The sequence below is a fragment of the Camelus dromedarius genome, chromosome 20, assembly GCF_036321535.1.
Source record: "Camelus dromedarius isolate mCamDro1 chromosome 20, mCamDro1.pat, whole genome shotgun sequence".
NCBI classification, from domain to species: Eukaryota; Metazoa; Chordata; class Mammalia; order Artiodactyla; family Camelidae; genus Camelus; species Camelus dromedarius.
Window position 1 is genome coordinate 13749710 of NC_087455.1, and position 27336 is coordinate 13777045.

A 27336-nucleotide genomic window follows, 5' to 3' on the forward strand; every position below is an offset into this window, starting at 1 on the left:
AAACTGATAAATCTGGTTTTACTTTCCACATGTTAAACAATCTTTGAGCTTCATGCAATTTGTGTTTTCTGGGTCTACGAGATATGAGCGCTAACAAAGGTGGAGGGGGACTCAAGACACTGAGGTGTTCCAGGCACTTAGAGAATTCACACTGTTGTGTTTGTTATCATAAAGGGCTTCCCATTACACCCAGAAAAGTCTAGACTGTAGCAAGATGTTGCCCGATGTCCAGGGCTGCTCATCCTTCGGTACAGTGGACTCCTCTTCACTTTCTGGTCTCAGCTCCATCTCTCCTCACCAGGCCTTCTCCATCATTCTTTCCTGGACCTAACAAACCACTGATCAGGGAAACGCAAACACCGGATGCAGGGAGGCTCTTTGCGTTGGTCATATTAGCTCTCTAAGAGCTGAGACGTAGCTGTTTCCACCTTCATGGGCTGTCCAGCCCCTGGCACACTGGGGGACCCAGGCGGCAAGTGGTGGGCAAGTTTGTGATTAAGTACATGAACTCAGGCCCTTTGGGAGTGGAAGCCACGGCTGGCCTCCCAGGATTGGGGGTAGAGTAACTCAGCAAGAAAACGTGCACTGAGTGCTGCTTCATACGTGCTCACAGGGAAGGCGGGGAGGGTGGGAAGGCGGGGAGGGCTCCCAGGGCAGCAGAGCCCCGTGCGCCTCTCACAGCAGGCTGCCCTGGGAGGGGAGCACACGTGTGGCCGTTTGGGAGAAGTCAGGAAGCCGGCCTCGGGGCCCTTCCACTTTAGGGCCGCAGTTCTTGAAGAGCAGCCAGCAGAAGCAAGCACTGAATCTGCTGGTGGAGAACCCGGTTTGTGCAGAGAAACGTCATTTCTGGAGGCCTGGCCGCCGCCTGTCCACCCAGCCTGGCGTGTCACTGTGTGGTCACTGCGGAGGAGAGGGGTAGCGCATCTGGCGCGTCCATCTCAGTGGAGCCACAGTGAGCGACCCGAAAAAGGGGGTCGTGTTTGTACGTGTGCGTGCGTGTCTGCAGTGTTTACATTCTCTGGGATCAGTTTTCCTGAAGTGCAGAGCCTCTTCAGGAGAAGCTGAGAGAGTGAATGATGGTTTCTCTGTGTCCAACAGCTTCCTGGACCAAGTCCAGAAAATGAAGCATTTGAAGATGCGGCTCTGGCACTCCTAGGCCAGGCCAGCATTGCCAGCACAGTGGCGGCAGGGAGCCCGGGTCAAGGTGATGGGGTAAAGGTCATCCTGGGGTGTCTGGATGTCGGCCCCCCGTGGGCGTAAAGCTCCTTGACCCATCAGTTAGCACTCGTTGTGTCCACGGACATCCAGGGTGGTGGTGGTAGGGTCCCAGCGGGCCTGCAAAGGTGCCCTTGGCCTCTTACAGTGCAGACGGGGTCAGGAAAGGTCAGTATCTGGTGAGGACCAAGTGAATGCCACAGATCATTTCCAGGAGAGGGAGGCCTGGGGGGCTTCTCTGGAGGGCAGGGTCGATCATTGCAATCCAAACTCCAGTCAGTCCTGGCTGATGACCCTGCAGTGGGTCACATGATCCCTGATCCCTGGTTTGGGGAATGCGTTTCCACCGTGCCCCCCACCCGAACACGACTATCATACGATTTCCTTCGTTCTCTCGCATTCTTCATGGTGGTGGTTCACGTGGTTGCCGCCGCCAGCTGACTGGTGTTCTGCAGGACAGATGTGAGTCTGGGTCTCTGCCTGCCGCTGGAAGGTCTGTGGCACATGGTGGCTTTCCACTGCTGTGGTCGAGCTTCACACTGCAGGAGAGACTCCACAGGTCTCAGGATGGCCCCCAGCAAGCAGGGCTGCCAGGGCAGTTGCAGGTGTTATTCCCGCCCAGAGCAGAATTAAAGCTGGGGCAAGACTAGGTTTATGAGGATTGAAAACTTGGTTAAGGACTTGCCTTGGCTTTCAGCCACTCCCTTGCCAGGTGTAAAACCCGCCTTGTCACCTGGTGGAAATGATGTCTTGAAACGAGAACCTGAGGCTCGGGGACCTGGGAAGTCTGGTCCTACAAAGGAATGGCCCAGCCTCACATTAGTGGGTCCTGAGATGTATCAGTCAGGCTAGGCTGGATCATGGTACAGTAAGAAACAGCCCCAAATCTCAGTGGCTTAAACAACAAAGGTTTATTTCTTTCTCTTACTGCTTATCCATTGTAGGTCAGCGAGGTAGGCATGTCCTGCTCATCACAGTCACTTAGGAAACTGGGCGGGCGGAGGGGGCTCCATCTTGAGGGAAAGTGATCTGCACCCAGGTGCTTGCACTAGAAGTTGACATATTGTAAACTGACTATACTTCAAAAAAAAAAAAAGTTTAAAAAAAAACCTGAAAGTAACCCTCAACACTTCTGCTCACATCCCACTGGCCAAAGCAAACGACACCTAACTTCCCAGCAGGCGGGGATCATGACTACATGACAAAGTGCCCAGAGTAGGAAAAACAATACTCGTGAATTGTAAGACGACTGCGGAGGGGAAACTGACTGGTGGAGAGGATGTGGGAGGAGGAGGGTTTATTCTGGCTGCAGGGTCCCCTCTCTACCCAGACAGAGCCAGATGTAGGGGTAGAGCTTGCCTCTGGAGTTCTTGGCACCCCAGCAAGCTTCACCTTCCCGAAGCTTTCTAATCAGGCTGCGAAATCCACAGCTCTGGTCGTCCTAACCTCAGCGCGGCGGGCAGCAGGAAGCCAGCAGCATCAGGACTGGGTTTAAAAAACCTCAGTAACCAAAGGGCTTTTGTTGCTGTTGTTGGACTTTCGGGATTAAGGAGGAAAAGGGTGAAGTGAGGGCAGAAACACAATTTGGAAGAAAATGGAAGCAAAGACACCTCTTCCTCTGTCCAAAGTGTTGGACAAATACAAACAGGGCGGGGCTGCAGGGAGATGCCATCTGCAGAGCATGACTTGGGAAGCCATGTGCGTCAGAATTCAGAGGCCACCAGGAGGAGGGACTGTCCTCCCAGCCTCCGCATCATAGGCAAAGCTTCTGAGCCGGAAAAGGGCAACCGACCTCCCCAAGCCAGGCTGGCTGATCCTCCTCTGTGCTCCCTGAGCATCCACTGTTTTTCTTATACCCAAGCTAGACTAGTTTCACCCCAGGAACAAACCGGATGTGCTGACCCTGAGAATGAAAGGATGACGGGGCTTCTGAGGGCGCAGTGGACGTGCTTCAGGATGTCAACAAGCCAGATAGAGGAGCCTAGATCTGGAGACGGCTGACTGCTGCTGGAGGCTACAAGGTCAATGCGGGACCCTCCCTGGTTCTTCAAGGCTGCCCAAGGTCCTGCTGTAGGGTCATTCCCAGATCTGACAACTCAAGCCCCTGGGACTCAGCCCAGACTCCAGGGACCTCCAGGCCAGCCCAAGGCTCTTTGAAGCAAACACCTGAGCTGTTAAACTGCCTTGTCCAACTCCATCGCCCAGATGCCTCGGCTTGCCCCACCCCTGGTGGCCACAATTCCAACCAGCCCCGCACAACTTACAGTGGCAGGTTCTGGGGCCTCATCCCTGATTCATCGGCTCCAGGGATACCCTAGTAGTATGTGGGGAGGAGGCGTTTTCCCCACTCCCAGCAACATCCAGAATGTCCCCACGCTCTCTCCTGAGTCTCTGCAGAGTGGACCATTTCTGGGCGCTGGGAAGGAGTACCTTGATCATACCCACCCTCTGCCTCTCGGAGCCTCAGTTTCTCCACATGTAAAACGTGGGCTGCATCAACCCATTCTCACGTTACAGAGCTTTGGGAAATGTCACTACCAAAGCACTGGCTGCTCTTTGGGAGAAAGGGGCTCTATTTTCAAGATTTTGTCCTCTAGCTTCCTGCCCCCCCATCTCCCTGGAACCTTCTGGAATATGCTGCATAGGCCATACCAGAGAGGGGAGGCCAGGGAAGGGTAGGGATCGGCAAGTGAATGGTCTCAGGCCTGGGATTGTTGAAACAGAGGCAATGATTTCATTCAAGAGTCTTTAGTTTCAAGGGCAGCAGGTTCACAGATGCTAGTTGTTGAAGTGGGGTCCTTAGGCCAGAAAATCTGAGAATACAGGCCCACTGGAGGGAGGGACCCCTCAGAAATGAGGGGATGCCTGTAGAAAGGGCCTCCAGGTGTGGGCCACCCTGGGCACCAGGCCAAGCTGCTCGAGCTGCAGCCGCGTGGGCCTGTAGGCGTTGAGGTTGCTGTAGAGAGCGGGCAGGCCGTCGTGGGGCCTTGGGGAGAAGTGGGCCTGTGGGATCAGGGGCCCCCAAGGGCCGTGATGGGGCTGAAACCTGGGGGCAGGAGGTGGGTTGGGGGTCAGGGGGCTGCCGGGCCCTGAGGATGTGGACAGGCTCTGGTTCTGGGGGTTGCTGCCAGCGGACAGGCTGCTGAAGGGGTCAGAGGTCGTGCGGTCACTGGCGGAGCAGCTACTGCCACTGAGGCGGCCGGGCAGGGGGCTGGGGCCAGCGCTGGGCTGGAGGGGTGCAGACAGCCTGGGCGACTTGAGGCCCATCACGGGTTTGGAGGAGGCGTAGAGGTGGCGGAACTCCTCGTCAAACAGCTCCACCGCCTGGCCTGTGAACTTGGAGAGGATGTTCCGGTGCACGTGTCCGCAGAGCCAGGTAAAGCTGGAGGCAAGAGGGGAGAGAGCGAGGGGTGGGGATGTGAGGCCTCAGCCAGCCTTTTCTGGGGGTGGTGGGGGCTCCTGGCAAGCCTAGTAGGAAGGGGATTAACACACTGCCCACCGCTCCTCCATCCAGCTCCTTCAATCCTGGCCGAACCCCTGGGAGGGAGACATGGTTCTCCGCCTCTCCCAGACGGCAAAACTGAATCTCAGAGACCAGCAAATGTTTGCAGGTGAATAATTAAGATGCAGAGTGAATCTGGGCCTCAGGTCAGGATTCCCTCCTGGAGCTCAGATTTTGGCCCCGGAGAAGATCCGTGCAGAGGCACAAAGGGGCTCGGTGCCATCTGAATGCCAGTGTCCTCGACTCTGCTGACATGAGTCAGCCAGCCACTGGGGCCTTGGCAGCTTCACCTGTGACCTGCGGGACACCTGCTTCTTCTAACCAAATAGAGCGTGGGGCTGCCTCTTGTGAGGCAGGAGCTGTATTCTCATGAAAATCTAAAGGGTGTAGCCCAGTCTTCAGGCACTTGGACCCCGAAGGGGCAGGAGAGGGAGGGAGAATCCTCTGCTCTTTGGGGATGGAAAGGAGAACACAGGGCGAGCCCACAGAACCGGAAGGATGCTGCATCAGTGGGTTTGCCCGGACATCCAAGGGAGGTCGCCCTCCATGTACACATCGTAAGTGGAAACAACGTGCTCGAGGTATTTGCATATTATCTTTTATGATTCCCTGATTTAAACAAATTCCTTTCTTTAAAAAAATTTTTTTAATGGAGGTACAGGACCTTGGGCTTGCTAAGCAAGTGCTCTACCACTGAGCTATTACCTTCCCCCCAAACAAATTCCTTTTATCTCTGATGAAAAACTCCCCTCATCACCCCACTCTCCCCAAAAGGCCCTTGAAAAAGCCTGGTGACGGCACAGAAGACCCACCAAAAGCATCAGGTTAGAGATTCCTGGGTCCCTAATAATGAGAACACAGGTGTGGGGAGCGATGGGGACAGGATGGCCAGAGAGGGGGCAGGGTGACAGTGGGGTACAGAAACGACTGTATCAGGGGTCTCAGCCTTCAGCCTCCTGCCTTGCCACCAAAAGGCGGGCCCAGCCTCCGGAGTCCCTGTTCTGTGAGGCAGGGCGGGGCGCACACAAGGCTGGGGCAATGCTGGGAAGAACAACGAAGCTTTGTTTAAACCTCCCTCCCCGCCCAGGGGCCACCCGCGCACTCCAGAGATGTCCGCAGCCCAGGGGCCACCCACACACTCCAGAGATGTCAGCAGCTGATGCTGAGCGTCTGGCCAGCCAGCTGACAGGGAAGGCAAGAACAGGGACAGCGGGACTCTTGGCAACAGTAAGCAGTCATTCACCCTCTGTTGTTTGGAATCGGGGTATATTAGACTAAGCAAATGCGTGCTTCCTCAACGAAGCAGGGCCAAAAGTGCCTGGCAACTTCTCAGGCCCCCAGGCACCCCGAGTGCCCCTGCGCTCCCCGCACCCCCACCTTCAGCGCCGATGAGTCCCTGGTGCGTCTCTGCAGCTCACCGGGTCGGGGGTGGGTCGGGGTGCCTTGCCCTCACGCCCTACGTGTTTATTCACCCTGTGCTGTAGCTTTCACACTTTTATCACCTCCTATGGTAAGAAATGCATTTTATTTTAATTCTATTTTGGCCCCTAAGTACGTAGAATTGACTTAGTCAAAATCTTTGGCTCAAGACCCACTCTCATCATTGATCTGTGTATTCACGGCCATTTACGCCTATGTAGCTGTCTACTTCATTATTTATCTTCTGATAAGCACCTATGAACCCACCACCTAGGGCGAAAAACTAGCATCTTGACAATAACCAGCATCTAACCACATAGTTCCTCCTAGGAACTCATTTTCCAGTTTCCCCCCAAAAGAGGAGATCACCACCCGAAATCCTGTGCCATGGTTCTCATTCTTTCCTTTTTCTGTAATAATAATAGAAAGTTCTGGAAAGTACTGTCAGCCCTCCATGTACTCATGTTCTGCATCCGAGGATTCAACCAAACATGGGTGGAAAACTTTCAGAAAAAAATTTTCCCAGAAAGTTCCAAAAAACCAAACTAGAATTTGCTGCATGCTGGCAACTATTTACATAGCATTTATATTAGGTATGATAAGTGATCTAGAGATGATTTAAAGTTTACTGGAGGATGTGCATAGGTTATATGCAAATATTACACCATTTTATATAAGGCACTTGAGCATCCTTGGATTTGGGTATTTGTGGGGGATCCTGGAACCAATCTCCCACAGATGCTGAGGAACAATTGTAAATATTTCTATTTTAGTTGCTTATAACATATATATAATCTTTGGGGATTTTTTTTCACTGACATATTGCTAAGTTTATCCATGTTATCTCGTGTTGCTGTACTTCATTCGTTTTTGACTGCTGTATGATGTTCCCCTGGGGGCTATCTCATGGCTCACTTATCCGTTCTCTCATTGGTGGGCCCTGGGATTGCTTCTGTGGTTTTTCTGGGGTGACCAGTGCTTCTATGAACAGTCTTATACCTGCCTTCTTCTGTACTGCGGACCAGTTTCTCTTGGAAATATACCTAGGCGTGGAATTGCTGGGCATAGCTAGGTGAATATTCACCCTCAGAGAAAATGCCAAACTTTCCAGAGTCACTGTACCGATTTGCAATCCCATCAGCTACGTAGAAATTTTTAAATCCACTATTTGTATCGTCAGTCTCCTTTATTCTTCTTTTCTGAAAAGGTATAAAATGGTAACTCATGCTAGCCCTGATTCGCGTTTTCCTGATCACTGAGGATGCTGAACGTCTTTTCATGTGTTTCCTCCTGGGTGAAGCGCCTGCTCTCGCTTCTCCCCCACGCTTCCGCTATGCTGTTTTGCTGCTGTGAATGGTGGGAGTTCATTGTGATTTTTGACACTAATCTTGTCAGGGCATATGAAAACCTGTTCCGCCAGTTTATAATTTGACTTTTCACTTCTTTAAGCTGTCTTTCAATGAACCGAAGTTCTTAATTGTAATATAGTCCGATTTAGCAATCTTTTAGTCAGTGCTTTTTTGTGTTCTGTTTAACACAGAGGGGTGTCTGTATTAAAGCACCCCAACACCCCTTAAAGCTTGTTTTTGACGTTTAAGTTCTTTTAATCTATTGAGAGGTGATTTTGTGTGTGTGTGTGTGTGTGTGTGTATGTGTATGAATTAGAATCCAATTTTTCATATGGAGAATTTTTTTTCCAGTTTCCTCTTTCTCCCACTGCTCTGACATGCCCTGTCAAGTGTGGCTTTGGTTTTGAGCTTTCTGTTCTGTTCCGTATGCCGGTTTGTCTGTCCCTCCCCCAGTGCCACATTGTCTGGATACTGCAGTTCCACAGCAAGTCCTGATCTCTGGAGGGGTCAGTCCTCCCTGCCTGTTGTTCTTCAGACTTATCTTGGCTGTTCTTGGAGAAATACATTTTACATCGTGACCTACTCACATTCACAAATAAATACAGAACCCCACAACAAATTCCAGGACACCCCTTACCTCAGTGTGCTCTGATTGTTTATATTCTATACTACTTCATTTTTAAGAATTCTGGGCATCACCCACTAAATCAATTTCATGGACAGCAATGCACAGTTTGAAAAATTTTGTTCCTCTAGCCATACTGGATGCCAGAATGGTACAGAAAGCCGAGGGGTGGCAGTGGGGGCCAGGGCAGGAGTGGAGTCAGGGTCTAGTTAGAAGGCTAGGTTGATCTCATGCTGTTCCTCATGCTGTTCCAGCTGCCTGATTTTGCACCCCTGCCCCACCCCAACACCAATGTGGCGGCGCCCAGGCCTGCTCTGCTCAGCAGCCCCTCAGGACCAACCCTTCCAAATCTGGCCTCTCCCGTGGCCCTTCCCTCGGGGCTTTGCCAGGGCTAATAGCAACCCTTACTGAACACCTACTGTGTGCTAGGAGCTGCGCCACATGTTTTGTTGCAAATTTAATCTCATTGAACCATACAGTGACCTGCAAGGGAAGGGACTGTTATCCCCATTTTACGGATGAGAAAACTGATGCTAACAAGAATTGAATTGCACAGTTTAAATGGGTGGACTACTTGGCATGTGAATTATATCTCAGTACATTTGTTATATTAGAATAACTAAATATTTTGAAAATAAAATGGAGCACACACACAACAAAACCAATTGCCTGGGTTTATAATCACACTGAGAGGTCTGACGAGGGAAACGGGCTTTTCTGTCCTATCACAATCTGAAGGGAAACTGAGGCACCTGGAACTCTCTCTCTGTCCAGGAAGGGCCCACATTTCCCCCTATTGCCCAGAATGGTCCTGCCTCCAGCCTCCTGCATGTGATGAAGCCCCAGCTCTGGGAACAGCAGGAGCCCCTGGGGAGCTGCTGGTGGGCACGTGGGCCTGAGCAGCTGGGGCTGGTCGGCACCCCGCTCAGCCTTGGCCTCCACAGAGCCTGGACAGAAGGGGAGGCCCAGCGCTTACCTGTACGATCCACACAGGACGTATCTCCAGTCCGAGATGATGAACTTCTCCTGGATTTGGCCGGCGAACTTCCTGCCTGACTTGGCACAGTACACCTCTCCTTCTACGCTCCGGATGGAAATGTTCTGTTGGAAGGGAGGGAAGGTATCCCTCACTAATTCTGTATTTATAGATACATGGTAGACTTTAAACAAAGCAGAACACAAAAGAAAGGCAAGGGCCTGGTGCTTACAGAGCCCTTGGTCTGGGCTTGCCTGGGCCACAGAGGTCTGGCAAGCACAGCCTTGCCCTGTAAGTGGCTTTAGTGACATGAGTCCCTGACTCCAAGCCCGTCAGAGGGAAGGTCCAGGGCAGCCAGAAGGGGAGACTTTGTGGATACCTCAGTGGACCCTAGACTGTCCTAAGAAAAGGTGTGACCACAACCCAAATCATGGCCTGTTTGTCCTTTTCCTCCCCAGAAGCACCCGCTGCCCAGCCCTCAAGCCGAAACACTCAGAAGGCTGGAGAACAGAAAGGGCAGGTGGAACACAGCTGGGGTCCTGTGGATGCCCGCTGGCGGCTGGGCAGGCTCTGGGGAGGGGATATCCAGGCCTCCAGCAGCTCCTCCCAGCCTCTCCATAAGCTCCATCAGATGGTGGGAGGAGGGCCACATCCCCCTGTCCCTGGGTGTGACGGGTGTGGGCCACGAAGGCAAGGCCTGCACTGTGGACCTGTTTTGATGGCCTCCTGCTGAGGACTTGTGGTCCAGGTAACATCAAGCAGGCCCCAGGGTCAGAGGACCTGAGTCCTCTGGCACCAGGAGGTGCCTAGGGCCAGCTGCATCTTGTCTGCTCAGAGCGGAAGGGAAGGAGGGGAGAGGAGAGCAGGGTCTCCCAGGGGCTGACCTGCCTGAGCTAGAGGTGGGTCACCAGGGAACCACCCATCAGCTGTGCAGCTGTGTCTGCTCCAGGAAGCTGCCCTTGAATTAGCTGCCCCAAATTTGCCGTGACTAAATGAACCCTCATCTCTGGGTATCTCTTCTCCTTGCCAGAAGGCAGTGAGGAGTTTGGTGAAGTGAGAGGATCAGCCTCCTGTTGGGGTCGTGGGGCCCTAAACACGTACCACACAGGTCCTGGGTGTTGCTCTGCCCTGGAAGTGCGTCCTCTGGGTCTCCTCAGCTGAGAGGAGAAAAGGCAGAGGTTGGGCCCCTTTATGCTTCCCAGCCCCCAATCAATCTATGTGAGATCAGAGGGCTGGGAGTGGGGGCCATGAAAGTCCGATCCTAAAACATCCTGCAGAATCCTCGCACCCTCTCTCCCTGTCACTGCATCTTGGAGGCTGTGTCTTCCTAATGGTGCAGCTACAGGTTGAGGGAGGGCCGTCTGACCTGCACTGGACATTGTTTGAGCAAGAAATCATCATTTGTGATGTGAAGCCATTGGGATGGGGCACCTGTTACCACAGCAGAACCTGTTCTCTCCCAACATAGAGGACTTCTTGGACTATCGTAGGGCCCCTACCTTGAGGTGACTGTCAGAGATCTGGGCTTTGTCACACATCTCCTGGAAGAGCGTCACACCTCCCTGGTCCAGGAGCACACAGACGAACACCCCGCGCTTGTTAGCTGCCTCTAGAATGTCACAGAAGATCTCCACATCTGTGAACACATCCATCAGGATGGCCAGGACCTGGGCCAGAGCAGAGTCAGACACCAGAAGAGTCAGGGCCAGGTGTTAGCTGGTTTCAGCCAAAGATCCTAAGTCCCAGTGGGCCTGGGAGGGCTGTTCCCATGTGGCCGTGCTGGGGAGGGGGACGGTCTCGCAGGGCATGACTCAGGAAAGGGCCAAGAGCTGCTAGGGCCCCTGCCTCCATCCTGAACCCACATCTCCAGCCCACGACACACCCTCTGGCCTCTCCGCCCACTGTTGGAGTGGAGAGTGCGGAGGAGAAAGGAGAGAAAAGCAGAAAGAGGAGGCAGAGAAGAGCAGAGGAGACCAAGGGGAGGTGGCCGGGCAGATTCTGGTGGCACATTATCCAGAGAAGAGGTGGTTTTCTGGGAATAGTGAAGTTTGGCTCCAGCTGTGGTGCTGCTGAGACTAGCTGAGTGCCTTCGGACACGTCACTTATGCTCTCTGGTCTCAGTTTCTTTCCCTATAACACTGCGCAATTAAAGGGCATTAGGTGTCATGCAAGGTGGGTCTGTGAGCCCAGACAATATAAATGAAACACGTGTGAAAGTAAAGTACATAGTTAAAATACGACTATGACCATATGCATGTCCATGAGCAAGTGTGAATAATGTTAGAACAACACTGTGCAGAAATGTTGTTTTAACCCAGGTTATGGATGAGGATTAAAATTAGTGCCCACACCACTCTAGGCATAAAGAAGAAACAGCAGGGTCCTTGTTAGGGCCAGTCAGACGGACCAGCACAGCAGAATGAGGTTGGCTGAGAAGAAGGAGGCACTTGCCGTGACACTTAGCTGAAGAAGGAAGTTGGCTTGGAGGCACCGCCTGGCAGCCTGGCCCTGGGAACCTGGGGCTTCAGTGTGAGAGAGGGGCCCAGCGAGGGGCTCCTGGCCTGTGGCGCCAACCCACAGGCAGGGGTCATCCTATGGGGACCTCAGATCCCGGCTGAGACTCCCTCATGACCTGCCAGGCAGATGTAAGCTCCTCATGGGCTGGACATCCTCCTGCCTTAGGAAGGGCAGTGGGTGGGAGGGGAGAAGGGACTCGGGCCCTGGTGAGGCCGCCAACCCTGTTGGGCCAGTTTGGGGGGCACTTAGCACCCCCTGCCCCACTTTGTGCTTCACTGCTACTCCCTCTTCCTCTCCTCTGTGCTGTTGCTCCTTTTCTTGAACTTGCATTTGGTGGATGAGTAATAACAGTGGCAACTATTTCCTGAACGTTTAATCTCAGCCATGTTTTGTCTCCTGTAACCTTCACAACACTGTTACCCTGGCTTCCCAGGTGAGGAGCAAAGGGGACAGAGGTCTTAAGTAACTTTCCTAACACTACATGGCTAGAATGCAGGGGAGATGCTCCAGACCCGAGCCTGGAGCCACGCTCCCACTCAGTCTACAGCAGGCCCAAGAGAGGGACTCTGCTGTCTGTATACAGTGGACACAGCCTGTCCCTCCTCTGCTGGTGGGTTAGGGATGGGCCAGGGAAGGACAGTCAAGCCCTGGGGGGTTGGGAGACCCCAGAGCAGAGCTCAAAGAGAATGTGGACAGAGAAAGAGAATGGGGCCCAGGTGGACCCTCCACCATCACCTGTCTGCTGACCACAGGGCAATGGGGCCAACCGCCCTTGAAGAGGCAGCTGTGGGAGGACCACTCCCCTCCCAGCCACATGCCCACACCTGTTTGTGTCGCCTCTGTCCTCACCTGATGCTCCCCTTCCCAATGGCCCGATCTGGAGTGGTGACATTTGCCAGACCCGAGCCCTGGGTATCCAGAGGCAGAGAGGGACCTACTCTAAGGAGCTCCTCGGGAGGGGAAGCAGGCCTGTCACAGATCCCAGGAGGATAGTGGGGGGCATGGAGCTTGTCCTTTGTTCAGCTGCTGCCAGGGCAGGGGCTCAGCCTGAAAAGGTTGTCCCTGACACCTAGGGGTGGGGGTATGGAGCTTCTTTGGACCCTTCTCACAGCTCCCCACCACCTCCTCAGCATGCCCCCCCCCCCCCATCTTCCCCACCAGCCTCCCAGGGAGTGGATTAGAGTTTTCTTCTCTGCAGTGAATCTGCAGTGTGCTGTTTGTTGAAAGAAAGGGAGACGGTGCGGGGACCGAGCAGGGACAAGGGCCTTGCCTGCTAAAATTTTCCGACTTCTTGGTCTCAGGACCCCTTTACACTCTTAAAAAGTTACTGAGGCTTCCAGAGGGCTTTGGTTTGTGTGGATTAGAACTACTAGTACTCGTCGTATTAGAAACTTAAACTGAGAAAAATTTTAAATGTCTATTAGTTATTTAAGTATAACTAGTTTTTGTTACTTAAAAATATTAAATCCATCACATGTTAACATAAATAACAATTTTAAAGCAAAAAAAAAAAGATACTTTCCAAAACAACAACAAAATGTAGTGAGCAGCATGCCATTGTTTTACAGTTTTGCAAATCCCTGTGGTGTCTGGCTTAACAGGAGACAGCTGGTTCTCGCACCTGCTCCCGCAGCAATCTGTTGTGATGCGCTGTTTGGGAGGAAGTCTAGGAAGGTAATCTAGCTTCACACAGATAAGTGATCAGAAAGGGCAGGACATCACAGCCCCACTGGAAGGTCTCGGGACCCTCAGGGGCCCTCGACCATACTTGGAGGGTAGATGAATCCCGTTTCGTTTTCTGTATTTTATGATGCCCTGACATCCCAGGGCCAGGTGATTCCTACAGGTAACTAACTCCTGGTCTAGGAGCAGCTCTCAAACGCAAAGCAGGCAACCCAGAGCCTGTGTCCTAACTGCCTCCTTTATCTAAGGCTCCTGCCTCAAGACAGTACTCCCCCTGCATGCCCTAAATCACTCCAGTGCCAGGTACCACCTGTGGCCCAGAGCCTGCTGGAATTGTTCAAACCAGCCCATCCTAAACTGTTAACCTGGCCCTGCCTTACTTTTCCTGCAAAACCACAATAAAGCCTTTTGCTCATGTATCCCCGACTCCTCCTGCCTCCTGATGGCCCCTGGTGCTCCCTGTGTGGCCCTGTATGGTGTGCAGTGCCTCCTGCTTCTAGGGCACTGGGAGTAAAACCCCTTCCTTCAAGACAAGTCACCTCCACATCTGTCTGCACGTCTCCCTAGTCTCCCTGCCTCTGGGGCATCCAGCCCTCTCACACCTCTTGACCTTTGCATTTGATACTCCCTAGGCCTGGAATTCCTTTCCCTCCCCTCTCTGCCCGGCAAACTCTTACTCAGCCTTTGAGACTCAGAAGCCACCTCTTCTGTGAAGCCTGCTTTAGTCACCTTCCAGGCACCAGGGGTTGCTCAAGCCCAGGGCCGCCACCCACCAGTGTCCTCTCCTCTCCCCGCCTCTCCCCTCAGGGCAGGCAGCCCGAGGGAGGGAGGGACGGCTCTTGTTTGCTCCACCATCCTGGGTGCAGGGCCTGGCCAGTGAATTAGGCTTTGTGGAGTAAAGGAATGAGCAGGAAGGGAAAGAGGGAGCACTCCTGCTCCTTAGGGAGTGGAAACGGCTCTGGGAAACACTTAGCAGGCTGGCTCTGTCTGTTCCCCTCTCTTCTCTCCGGGTAGGGGCGGCGGGCATTGAAGCCATTGGAGAGGGAGACACAAACCCTTTTCCCCTTCTCAACACCTCTCTGTGGACACAGCCTACTTCCATGGACAGTCTGTGGCTGGGGGTCCAGCCCCCTGGCATCTCCATGAGAACAGGTCACTGATCACTTCTGTGTGTGTGTTGTGTGTGTTGTGTGTGTTGTGTGTGTGTGTATGTGTGTGTGTTTCGTATGGCGTGATATCACAAACTGCTTGCAGGGGACTGACGGGTAACAAAATGGGTGAAACTCATCTGGGCCTGGGACAAGAGGACTGCGGCAAAGGGACCCACCCAAAGAAGTGGAAACAGCTCAGTGCCGACAGAGCCAGCTCTTCCTACCTGCTAAGAGGAGCTGGAAATTCTTACTTGTAGGTAAAATCTTCTGATTTTCAAGTGTCATCCTAAAATCATATTGTGTTGATAAGAGAGAGACAGGAGCAGGCCTCAGGGCCACCGAGGGGAAGAGAGGGAAGCAAGCCTTGCTGGTGGCAGTGGGGCAGGAGAGGGACTCAGCCAGGGGACGGTGGTTCACAAGCCCTAACCTGGCTTCCCTCCAGGGAGTCCCACTCACCCTTCGGGCTGCAGCTGCAGTTGAGAATTTCCCCATCACCACTGGTGCCCGCCCCGCAGGAGGGCACGGACCTCAGCAGAGAGAGACCAGAGGTAGCGTGTTTAGGAACAGACCCTTGGAACTGGAAGGGTCCTTAGTCCTGCGTGGAATCTGGGGCCCGGGGAGGTCAAGGGACTTGCCCTGGGTCATGCAGCCCACCCCAGGTGCCCCAGGTAGGGTGGGAACTCCTGGCCACCTGCCTGGGCCCGTCTGTCAACTCCTAACCCCTCCCTGTCAGGGAAACGTGAAACACTGCTCTGAAGCAGCCCAGCGACATGAAAAGCCCATGCTCCACCCCTTGTTACCTTCTATTTTATTTTCCAGAACTCTGCTCCCTCCCACCTGCTCCGAGCACAGCCTCCCCACCTGTGGCGGCTTCTTCAGGAGCCATAAGATTTCACACAGTACTGGACTTGAGAGGGGATTCCGTCATGAGAGTGGGATCTTAGCAGAAAATAAGCTTAAATATTGGTTTGTTCTTTTTTGAGCTCTTTTAAATGTAACAAAATAGATAATTTTAGTGATGAGAGAGACTCTTTAGATGGCAAATTTCTTTCCTAACCCCCGCCCTGCTGCAGCTTTGGGACACCCATATCCCTGAGCCGAATAGTCATTTTGTGCATCTGGGGTGGAGCGATCTGGGGTCCCTGCTCCACTCCCCAGGTGATGGCAGGCAGCACTTACGACCTTGCAATTCCAGGAGCATCTGGAGGACTCCTGACCAAGTACCAGTCTTGTGCTGGAAACTCCTGACCAAGTACCAGTCTTGTGCTGGAAACTTCTGACCAAGTACTAGTCTTGTGCTGGAAACTCTGCTCTGGACCTGAAGGATTGTTCTTCTTCTAAAGTCACTTATTACAATGTAAACACTCTGGGGAGGGCTCCTCTGCTTCTGCCTGATCATGGCTGGATTCTGGTGCAGAACAGTCATTTGTAGGCCAATAGGTCTAAGCCCAGTCTGGGAGGAAAAGGGACAAGTTTAGGTCCAGGAGGAGTAGCCCCTACATTTAGAAGCATCAAAGTGAGGTGCTTCGCCTAGCCTCGGGAACCCAAGAAAGGCTTCCTGAGAATGGGACATCGGTGCTGGGTTCTGACAAGGAGTAGGTAATAGGGGAAAAGCAATGGGGGTGATGGGGTCCCAGGCAAAGGGTACAGCATGTGCAAAGGCCTCAAGACAGAGCCTGGTGGGTTTAAGAATATGTAGGTCCCCCAGGATTGAGTGGCAGGAGGTGGGAGAGGAGCTGGAGAGGTTGTGAGCCCTGCTACAGAATCTTCTCTTCCCACTGGAGGCAAGTGGGAGCCACAGAAGGCTCTAAGCAGGGAAGGAACCAAGTTAGATTTGAAGTATAGAAAAGGCGTCTATAGCAGCTTGGAGACTAGGGGGTTGGGGATCCAGATGGAAGAGGAGGGTCAGACGGGAAGCTATTGCAGGAGTTCCAGTGGTGGGTGGCGGTGACCTGGACCCAGATTGTGACAAGTGGGATCAGGAAGTCAGTGATCTAGGGCAAGACAGAGGGTAACACCCCTGGTTCCATCCTAATCTCAGTCCCCTGGACTCCGTCCCTTAGAGCAGGACGCAGCCCTCTCTCCTCTCCTCCACCAGCCCCGTTCCTGCCCACCTGCCTGTGGCCGGGAGACCCAGGCTCCACCCTCGCTACCTGGCTGGTCCGGGTGATGCAGCGGCGGATGAGGTCTCTGATGTTGTTGTGCTTGTCTGTCTGGAAGTACACGGTGGCGCTGGACTTTTCCTTCAGGTAGGGCTTCTCAGCTGAGGCCCAGGTGTGCAGCAGGGTCTGCTCGCTGCCCTCCGAGGCCACGGGGAAATAGGTACCTGACTGCAGGGAGCAGGAGTCTAGTCCCTTGGAGCCTGCCTCGGCCCCTCCCAGGGGCTCCGGGGCACAGGGGGGCTCCTTAGTCTGGGCCTGGATGTACTGGGCCTCCACCGAGGACAAGAAGTCCACCTCCCCTTCCTGGCTGAGCGCCTGCCAGTAGGCCTCGGGACCCCCATCCAAGAGGGCATCTGTGGCCAGCCGGGCACTCTCATTGTCGTTGAAGTCAGCCCTGGCCGGCTGGACCCACTGGCTCTTGACATCTTCCAGGCGTTTCCGGATCTTGCCCAGGTGCCTTGCCTGGCTCATGCTGCGCCGTCCCTGAGTCGTGGGGGAGTGGCGGGTACCTGAGCTCTTCCCGATGTCAGGGGCAAGCAGGCCACACCGCACAGGAGGAGCAGGGCTCCTGGCACTTCTGGAAAGCACTCGCTCTTAGAACCAGTGTGCAGCCAGCGGCCAGGAGTGCCTGCTCAGAGGAAGTGACTTACCACTGTCCCGAGCAATGCTTCACAGGGATCCGCAGCCAGGGGTTGGCTTATCTCTGAGCGACACCCGCCCTGCCCGCAGGCCAGGAGGGCTGGCTCAATCACGCCTGGGCACACTCAGCCCTGAGAGATTTCCTCTCCTCCCAGCAGCCGGGGAAGCCCAGGTGAGCTGGCTTTCCAGCCTGAGGTGCAATTCTCCCGAGACCCTCAGCCTTATTTACAAGGCAGGTGGGCTCTCCCAGCACCATCCCCTGTGTGCTCCTCAGTTCAGAGGCTGATTGGTTCAAAGACAAGCATTTCCCTGTCGGGCCCCTGAGATAGGCCATCCATCCTGTCCCTGTGTGAGGAGAGAGAGCTGGATTTCTGCCAGGCAGAACTGTTGATCAGGTGTTCCCTCTTCTCTTGGTAACACCTCCAGTTCCCAGCCTTCCCTGTCCTCTGGAAAAGCCTTCTGTCCCACCTCTCTCCTGTCTTGTGCTTGTCACGGTCATGCTTGAACAGAGCCCCCACGGAGGTTCCAGTGCAGGGGCCAGCACTGATCTGTTGGAAGCAGCTGCTTTGGAATACTGTCTTGAGAAGAATCTGCGATATGTCAGGGCCCGTGGATAGATGGATGGGATCAGTCTGTCTCGGTGTTGGAGGGGCAGGTGGCCGCAGGCATGTTTGAAGTATGCAAACTGCCAGAACAGAGCAGGGGGCCGTTCCATGTCAATGAAATGCAATCTAGAGTCCAGACTGTCTTTATTTGGGCTCTTCCAGAAACAGACTGTGAGACTAGGATTTGAGTACACGTGGCTAATTGGGAGGTGACCCCAAGAAGCACTGGAAGGGGAGCAGAGGAGTGAGACAGGAAGGGAGGGAGCCTCGTAGGGTGTGTTAAGGAGCAGGTCACCTTTGTGGACATCCAGGGCTTATGGACATCAGTGGGGACATCTGGGGTCCAGTCCTACTGGACCTCTAGGAGCTGGTACAGAATACATCTCAGTTTTCCTACCCAAAGAATGAGAGAGCTGCGGAATTTATCTACCAGCCTCATTGATCTTTGGTGCAGGGCTGCCCCGTTAAATCCCCAGCCCTGCCGGCCTGCCCTGTGGGCTCACCAAGCACTGCCCTGAAACCTCAGAAAGCCCTCCGGCTGAACATCACAGGCACGCCCAGGAGGAGACTGTTGGAGCAGTGGGTGTGCATAAGGTAAAAGAAGGGCCCCGACAATCTGCGATGAGAGCGATGCCAGGACACCAGGATTGTTTGGTCTTTGAACAGCTGGCACGTGGTAAGAGCCAAGTGTCTCTCTGGGCCATATCTTTCTACTCTTTGGAGGAAAATACTATAAGCATCAGTAACCGCACTGAAATGTGGCTCAGGAGGCTCTGTCCAGGAGTGGAGCTGTGTTTTTAAAAGCACAGTCCAAGGAAGAGAAAAGGGATTTAAAAGGAATTTCTTCTCTTTTGTAGGATATTGAAGGAATCTGATTCATGACCTTGCGCTGCTGTCGCCTTATTCCATTTCATCACCTCCTCACAGTCCCAGGAACCTTGTTGAGGAAAAACCTAATACACTCTCCTTCCCTGGTGCCCCTGGCTCCATGCCCTCTCCCTTCTGCCAGCTGCTTCTTATGCAGATTGACTTAACCTCTTTCCCACACTCTCCAACCTTCCCTCCTCGCCATCTCCTCTGTGTCCTCCTCAACGCCTTCTCCAATCTGTGTCGCCGAATACAGTCTCCTGTCTGAGGAGGAGGTAATAATCCAGGCGATTTGTTCTGGTTCACTCCAGGGCTCAAAAGCTGTCGGTGGCTCTCAGTTGCCTGTCACGTTAAGTACCAAGTCCTGAGCCCCTGCCCGTTTGTGATGGGTGTGAACGTTGCAGCCTGACCCTCCTACACTTGGCCAGCACTGCGTGCTCCCTGCATGCTGGCTAGCTGTGCTAAGGGACACAAGGATGACTAGACCTTGTGTCACAGATGAGGAAAGCAAGCTTCAGAGAAGCTGAGTAACCTGCCCGAGATGACACAGCTAGTAAGTGGCAGAGCCCGGCACGGTCACACCAAAGCCCAAAGCCCATGAGCTTTCCACTGAGCCGAGCTTCACTCTCCCTCCCCTGCCCCTGTGCCTTTCCACTCTCTGAACAATCCAAGCAGGTGGGATGGTTCCAGAATGTGTGTAAGGGAGAAGGAAAGTGGGTGGGTGTTCTGGGGCTCTCCCTTCACCTGGGCCTAATTCTCTTTGTTAGGTGAATAAATGATGGTGGGTCCCCCTGAGACAGAGGCAGGCCTCCATGGCCTGTGGGGACCGTGTTCACCTGTCCATTGCACAGGCAGCTCTCATTTTTTAGCTATAGATCAGTGACAGAGTATGTACCTAGCATGCACAAGGTTCTGGGTTCAATTCCCAGTACCTCCATTAAAAAAAAAATAATTAATTAAAATACCAAATTACCTCCCCCCAAAAGACAAAAATTAAACAAAAAATCTTTGAGTGGAATTTTCCCCTCTAAAGGTGCTGTAGGAAAAAGAGCCCTTCTTCTCCTGTCCCCAGCTCCCTGCCCTCACACAGACCCCAGAGATTCTATCAATCCTTTAGAACAGCCTGCAAATACACTCTATGTGTGTCGTCACATCTCCTGTTAGCAGATGAGTGGTGACGGAGTTTCCTGAGAATCCCATTTATCTAGGGCAATGGTTCTCCACTCTGGAGATATTTTTGATTGTCACAACTCAGAAGAATAGGGTGGTATGTGTGATGCACGAGATCCTAGGTTCAATCCCCAGTACCTCCTCTAAAAATAAAATAAATTAACAAACCTAATTAATCAAAGACATATAACCTGAATTTTGACTGTTTTTTAAAAATTGTTTTTTAGGTGATCCCACACAGAGGAAGCCATCAGGCAAATCCAGACTATGAGACATTCCATGAGACAGGTAAGGGAGACGGAGGGAGAGGATGTCCCCAGGGGGCCCGGGAGGGAGGGGGCAATCCCATTATAAATGCCCTGCAGCAGGTCACAGCCCTGCCACGTTTCTGTAAAGGCACAGAGAGGTTACGTAAATCCTTCAAGGGCCCAGTGGCTGAGCCTGGATTGAGTTTGTCTCCAAAGACCTTACTCCTATCTGCACCCATGTTCTGTACTTGCTGGTTTAAGTGAAAAATCTCCTCCTTCAGACTGTGAGCAATTTGGGGTGGGGGCTAGGGGACAGGCAAGGCCGACTAGCTTCCTGGCCCCCCCAGCACCTATCCCACCTTGGGGCTGCCACATAGCAGCCATTCAGTCGATGTTTGTTAGGTGAAGAAATGGCTCAGAGCTCCTGGGGCAGAGGCCAGCTTGTGCCGGCAGAAGGTCCCCAGGTAGGATTCCAGAGCTCGTCTGTGGGGTGACCAGGGGCTGAGAGCCTGGGCTGTGGGCCCTGGAGAAACGGGGTACCTGTTTGACCTCAAGGAGCAGCTGTCACCCCGTCCCTGCCACATCCCCATCAAGGCCTGCAGCAGCATGAAAATTGTACAGTCTCATTACCCAGTGACCCAAGAAGTGCAATTAAGTTGAAAACTAGTTGGCATAATTAATTAGACGGGTAAATAGCTCCCTGTCAACACCAATCAATCCATTCTGCATGTAATCAGCTCAGCGCAGGCAGGCAAGGGGCTGGCACCGCTGCTGCCTCTGCTGGTCAGTGAGGGCGGAGGGTGGGAGCAGAAATGGGCCAGGTGTCCAGCCAGGCACCCTGAACCCCACCCACCCACCCCAGGTCCTTCCACAACTGCTTTTCAGGGGAAAAGACCCGCTGGGCCCGTTCTCAGTCAGTCCACCCTCAGCACCCAGCAAAGCCACAGCTGAATTCTCTGGGGCTCAAGGCTGCAAAGTCCCTTTGCTCTCTCCAGTTTCCTACTTTTGAGTTCCCAGTCCTCTGCTCAAGATTTGGGATATGCATAAAAAACATGGCAGTTCCCTTTTTCTGGCTGGTAAATTTGTGGAAGTGTTTAAAAAAATTAAGGTATAACTTAGATGTAGTAATTTACCCTTGTTACTGTACAGCTGTATGAGTTTTGAGGAATGTATGAAATTGTGTAACTGCAACCAAGCAGGGCCCTATGGGGCCTTCCTACGACAGACCCCCACCCCATGTCTTCTGCCTGCCTCTTACTTGTAAAAAAATCTAAGCTTCCTAGGCCTTCCTCGAGTTCCAAAGAATAAATTTAATCAGGGAAGTGAGAAAACACAGAAGCAAAGGAAAACAACCAAGCAAGACAAAAGAGTAACTGTTTAGCCATTAAAAAAAGTCAAGGACCTTTAGCTCCTCCTCAAGGGCTACAGATAATATTCTGAGCCATGTCCTTTTATAAGAAACTGCCAAACAATTTCCTAAAGTCCGGTACCATCTTGTGTGCCCATCAGACATGTAGGCGACTTCCGGTAGCTCTGCATCTTAGTCAGTGCATAGACTTCACAAAATGACAGATCCACTGCTGGTGGCAGCGGGGCCAGCCACAGAATTTGTGGGGCCCAATGCAAAATGAAAAACTGAGGCCCCTTGTTTAAAACAAAAGGAAAAAGTGTGATGAATGGTACAAAAACAGAAAACTTTTTCCTTTCTTCTGTAGTCTTTCTCTCATCTTCTCATGGTGTTTTTTTAATTTGCTATTTAATGTTTTTAAGTTAAAAAAATCAAAATGTAATATTATTAACATGACCTTTATCATTCATCTTTATTATTGTACAATGCCATTTTAAATGCAAATAGGAGAGATTTAATTTGTGTGCAAAATAATTGAAATTACACAGTCTCTATTTCATTTGTACACATGTGTGTGTTTTGTTCTTACCAGAAAGTGGAAGAGCTTCAGGTTGCCAAGTGGTCAAAACCTGGCCAAGGGGGCCGTTGTGCTGGCGGGGGGAATCAGAAGGACCCTCCCTCCAGGCTGGGCTGGGAAACTCTTCTGTCTTTTTTCTTTTGAAAATAACTCTTTGGGGTTTGCCCTTTGTTTTGTAATATTAAACATTCATTATAAAAATTTGGGGAAAACAAACAAAAATTTAAAAACGGAGTTAAAATGAAAGAAAAAAAATCAAACATCTTCCACAGCCACACCACTAGACAGCAGAACATTTAATTTTAATTGGCAGCTGCGCAGATTAGATCCCTCAGAACCCTCTGTAACCTCCCTCTTGCATGCTTTCCCATGGCATCTGGGAAGCTCAGAACTCCTTTTCCCAGGCCTCTGCATGGGACCCAGGCTCTGACAGGCAGGAGCATCCCCACAAGACTTGGAAGGCACTGTGAGCACCCTGGGCAGGCCCCCCTCAGGGAGCTGGTTCTTCTGCAGCAGCAGTGCGGGCCAACATGAACGCTGAACCACGGAATCGGTGGTGGAGAGCCGCGGCAGCAGGAAGGCTTCCGCTGGAACACACGGGCATCTTCCTGGCTGGTTGTTCGTGCCTCTGTGGCATCCAAGTGTGGTTCCCTGAACCTCCTGGAAATTGTAGTAATTGAATACTCTGCAACAAGTTGAACTGAATACTCTGCATCAAATCCCTTTCCACATAAACAGCTAGAGTGGATTCTGCCGTCTGCAATGAACAACTCGACCTCTGGGTCTCAGCTTAACTCTCATTGCCTCCTTCATAGTACTGAGCTCAGTGTGGAATTGCCTTGTTCATGTGTCTGTTTCCCTACTTAGAGTCTCTTAATGAGGAGGAACCAATTCTGCCTTGTTCACTACCTTGATCCCAGTGGCTATCCCACGGTAGCACTTGGTAGATACCTGTTGTGTGAAATAAATGGTCACCTCCAGCACCCCCTACCCCAGGGGAGAGCAGAGACACCAGCCTCAGCTGCTTCTGTGGCCCAGGCGGGTTGTATTGCCTCTACCTGGACACCTGCACCCTCCACCCCCACCCCCACTGGCTGATTGCCTCTTTTTGCAGAGAAACGCATTGTTCTCGAAGATTCCCCCTTGCACACCTCTTTGGCTCTAGTGACTTAAAAAGATTGTAAGGATTAATCAGCTCACTGGCCAACTCCCTGCTTCCCTTCAATGAGCAAAGACTTGCTTTGTGGGGTGTGTGTCTGTGTGTGATAGTTGGGGACAGATTTCTGAATAGAATAAGACCCAAAGACTCAGGAGAGCAAATATTATAGCATGTGCAACGTGCTGAAGGTGGCCTGGACCTACCAGTAAATGCCTCTTTGGAATCAGACTTTCTCCCTTTGGCCATCAGACTGTCATCAACTAAATTAGCTGAAATCTCTAAGCTTTAAATTATGGGCCAGATAATGCAACTTTGCCACAATGTAGTTGTGCAATTTCAGACACAAACACTATGTTTGAAATACAGGTGCGGGAAGAGATTTTAGTGATATGATTTGAAAGGATTCCTGTGTAAGCCGCCTAGCCCCTGAATGCTTGGCTGCTTCTCGTAGGAACCATGACGCCCATCAGCTCTGTGATGAAGGGGACCTCATGGCTCCACGCCCCAGCACTGCCCGGGACACCAGGACACACACTGTGACCTCTGCCATTGCCATTACACCTGTTGGAACTGCGGGCAAAAATCACTGCCGTGTTCCAGGTCTGAACCTGGGCAGGCTGCCCCAGGGCTGCCAGGACCACACCTACCATCTCCTGTCTCACCTGTCAGGAGGGGGTGGAGTGGGAGGGTCTTGAGAGGTGAGTGTGGTAACCCTTTCCTCTCCTCTGGTGAGGGGACCTCACTGTCCTCCCACCCCATAAGTGGAGCAAGTGCCAGGAGCCTGAATGTGTTTCTGGCCAGTTCGTGGAAAGGCTCACTTGGTTACTGAGATCAGAGCCTGCACATCTTTGGAACTAGGAACTAGGTCTCCAATCAGACTGCGATTTGGGGATCTAGAAATGAACCAAATGCAGTGCCTGCCCTCAAGGAAAGACTAGCATGTACAGGAGAAGGTGAGAAGCCTCTTCTGTCATCATTAAATGCTCATGGGTCCACCGTGGGCTCTGCACAGCCTGTGGCATGACCCCTGCTGTGGTGGGGCCCAGAGTCCAGTGGGAAAGATGGCACATGAGGAGCCATGATGTTGAACTGGGATGAGTGTTCGGGTCAGGGGAGCAAGAGCCATGGGAATACAGAGCGTGGAGGCTGACCTGGCCCGGGCATCAGGCCGCTCTGTGGTCACAACAGGTGGGAGGAATTAGCCGGGGCAGGCGGCAGGAGGAAGGGGGTCCCCAGGAGTGTAGAGGTTGAGTTATGTGCTAGGGGTGGTGGTGAGGAGTGGGGAGAGTTAGGGTGGGGGTGGGAGGGCGCAGGAGCACTTTGGCCTTTGTCTCATGGACGGTGGGAGCTACAGAAGCTGTTGAGCAGGACACAGATGAGGCCAGACAAGTGTTTGTAAGGGCTGCCTCTGGCCCAGTGTGGAGAAGAGCACAGCCCTCCAGGCACATCCGGGCTGGCAGGGGCGAGGCCTCCCTCCTGGGTGCTCTGTCAGCACGGCTCAGAGCTATGACTCTTGGGCGCTTCCAGCAACATGCTGACTCACACAGTGCTGTCCGCTCGTCCAGTCAAAGGTGGAGCTGGGAGGACCATGGCCTTGCGCTGCCCCAGACACGTGACACAGATGTGCTGGCTGGTCTCCACAGGGCACATCCGAGGAAAACCTCCTCCTCCCACCTTACGCTTGGCCTCCCTTGGCCTCCCTGGACTTGCCCAGCTGCTGTGCCCTGGCTTCTGGCTTGTCACAGCCAGAATAATGAGATGAGACACATGGGGCCACAGCCAAGTCCTACCGTGTTACCAAGTCCTGGTTGGGAAAGGTCCAGGTCTGGGAAACCTCCACCTCCTCTCAAAGCATCATGGGAGAATCCGCACCCCAAATGCAACCCTTCTCTGCAGCCTCCTTCCTTCCCCAGTAAACTTACCCTCACCCAGCCTCATGATTCCCTCTATATTCTTCATTTTTATTTATTTACTTTTTTAAGCAGAGAGAACTGGAAAGGAGGTGAGAGTCACAGTGAGCATGGATTCTGGAACCCACTCACCCCGACTTCCCTTCCACTGGACCAGTGACGGCAGAGGAATGTACAAAGACCGTGGTCAGGTCAGATGCTGCCCTCAGTCTGGTTGTGATCCCTGCCAGACAGTTGGAGACCATGACCTATGGGTGGGATGGAAGGGCAGGGAGCGGTCAGGTGTAAAAAGAAAAGCTATTAACAGCTGGAACTGCCCCAGCACTGGCAAACCCCGGAGTTTCTGGTCTTCACCCTCAGGTACATGGAAAATTCCTCATGTGCTTCCAAAGAGGTGAAACAGCAAACCCACCTGAATCCAGGACAGAACGTGATTTTTGGCTGCCCATAAGCTCCTCAGACTTCCGTTGTTAAGCCTGTACAAGAATGTTCGCTACAGTATTTGTTACTAATTGAAAAGAATTAGATGTTATAGAATTCGAAGTCCTCGTCTCAGCTCAGGCTGCCAGAACAAAGTACCACAAGTGAGGGGCTTAAACCACAGAAATTTGTTCAGGGTTCTGGAGATGGGAAGTCTGAGATTAAGGCGTTGGAAGGGTTGGTTTCTTCCAGTGCCCCTCTCCTTGGCTTGCAGTTGGCTGTCTTCCTTCCACATCTTTACATGGTCTTCCCTCTGGGCATGCCTGCACCTTAAAATAATCTGCTGTTCTCAGAGATAGTCCACTGCAGTTACAGAGAACAAGGAAGATCTCTAAGTACTGGCAGGGAAAGAGTTCCTGGTTTATTGTTAAGTGGAAAAAAGAAAGTCACAGGACAGTATGATACTGATATTAGTTGTATTGTGATATCATAGGATTGGGGCAAAGGTAAGATGAAGAGGACTTACATATGTAAGTCTCTATGTGCAGCAGATTAGATTATTCTCAATTCTTCTAATTATTCTTTTCTTTAACTTATATTTTTCTATTTTGTGGGGGCAGGTATTTAGGGTTACTTATTTGTTTTTTAATGGAGGTACTAGGGATTGAACCCAGGACCTCATGCATACTAGATATGCACTCTACCACTGAGCTATGCACTCTACCGCTGAACTATACCCTCCCCATCTATTGTTCTCATTTCTTCATTCCCTCCCCTGCCCTGGTTTTGTAGCTTCTCCCCTGTGGGCTGAGGATATATCCCTGGCCCATGGATATTGATTTTGGCCAGGTGACTTGGTCTGGCCAATGGAATTTGGATGCATGTACCCAGAGCAGAGGACTTAAATGTGCTTGCTTGGCATAGCTTGGTCTCTCAGGCTTCTGTGACCCTCAATGAGAAGAAGGCACCCTGGAAAATGGCTGGTCCAGGAGACCATGACGATGTGACAAGCAGACCTGAACCCAGCCATAGCCTGGAGCTAGCCCAGCTCACCCTCATACCTGTGAGCAAGAAAAATATATGCTTACCTGGAAAACATTATGTTGAGTGAAGTAAGCCAGACCCAAAAGGACAAATGTTATATGATTCCACATATATGAAATACCTAGAACAGGCAAATTCATGGAGAGAAAGTAGATTAGGAGCTACCAGGGGAGCAGAATGAAAGGAGAGAGGGGAATGAGTGGTTATTACTTAATGAATATAGAATTTCTGCTTGAAGGGGATGAAAAGGTTTTGAAAACAGATAGTTATGATAGATGCACAACATCAGTGAATGTACTTAATATCACTAAATTGGACACTTAAAATGATAAATTTTGTGCCATATGTATATATATCTTACCACAATTTTTAAAAACAATAATGTAATATACCAAAAACCATTGAATTGTACATTTTAAACAGGTAAATTGTGTGGTGGGTTAAGTACATTTCAATAAATCTATTAAAAAAAAAACACATGTTGTTTAAGCCATTAAGTTTTGGGTAATTTGTTAAGCAGCAATGACTGACTGATACAGTATGTATACATGTATTTTATAATGAGCACATATTATTTGGGTAATAAAAATGTGCAAAAACAGAATTTATTTGGTTTCCCTTAAACAGGCCCTTTTTCTTGTTTTCCTGCCTGGTCCCACAGCAGCAGGACATTTCTGGACATTGCTCATCTGAATTTGGAGTGATACTTCACTTCTCTCTTTATCCTTAGAAGTAAATCAGGCTCAAGTT

The 27336-nt window shown here is 51.9% G+C and overlaps 1 protein-coding gene and 1 long non-coding RNA gene across 3 annotated transcripts; one reads left to right on the plus strand and one right to left on the minus strand.

Moving 5' to 3' along the window:
* Positions 1-4062: 4062 nt before the first annotated feature.
* Positions 4063-17070, minus strand: FAM83A (family with sequence similarity 83 member A). The gene is made up of 4 exons (XM_010988760.3): positions 16591-17070; positions 10586-10753; positions 9087-9211; positions 4063-4597 (listed from the first exon to the last, which is right to left on the minus strand). The coding sequence occupies exons 1-4, from the start codon at positions 17068-17070 to the stop codon at positions 4063-4065; spliced, it is 1308 nt and encodes a 435-aa protein (XP_010987062.2).
* A 2970-nt stretch (positions 17071-20040) lies between these two features.
* On the plus strand, positions 20041-26967 carry LOC135318685 (uncharacterized). 2 transcript variants are annotated; one of them, XR_010376958.1, is made up of 3 exons: positions 20041-20168; positions 23664-23910; positions 25195-26967. It is a non-coding gene; the product is annotated as an uncharacterized LOC135318685 (long non-coding RNA). The 2 variants fall into 2 exon arrangements; XR_010376959.1 differs by lacking the exon at positions 20041-20168 and having other exon boundaries at positions 23601-23910; positions 25195-25313; positions 25483-26967.
* Positions 26968-27336: the final 369 nt, after the last annotated feature.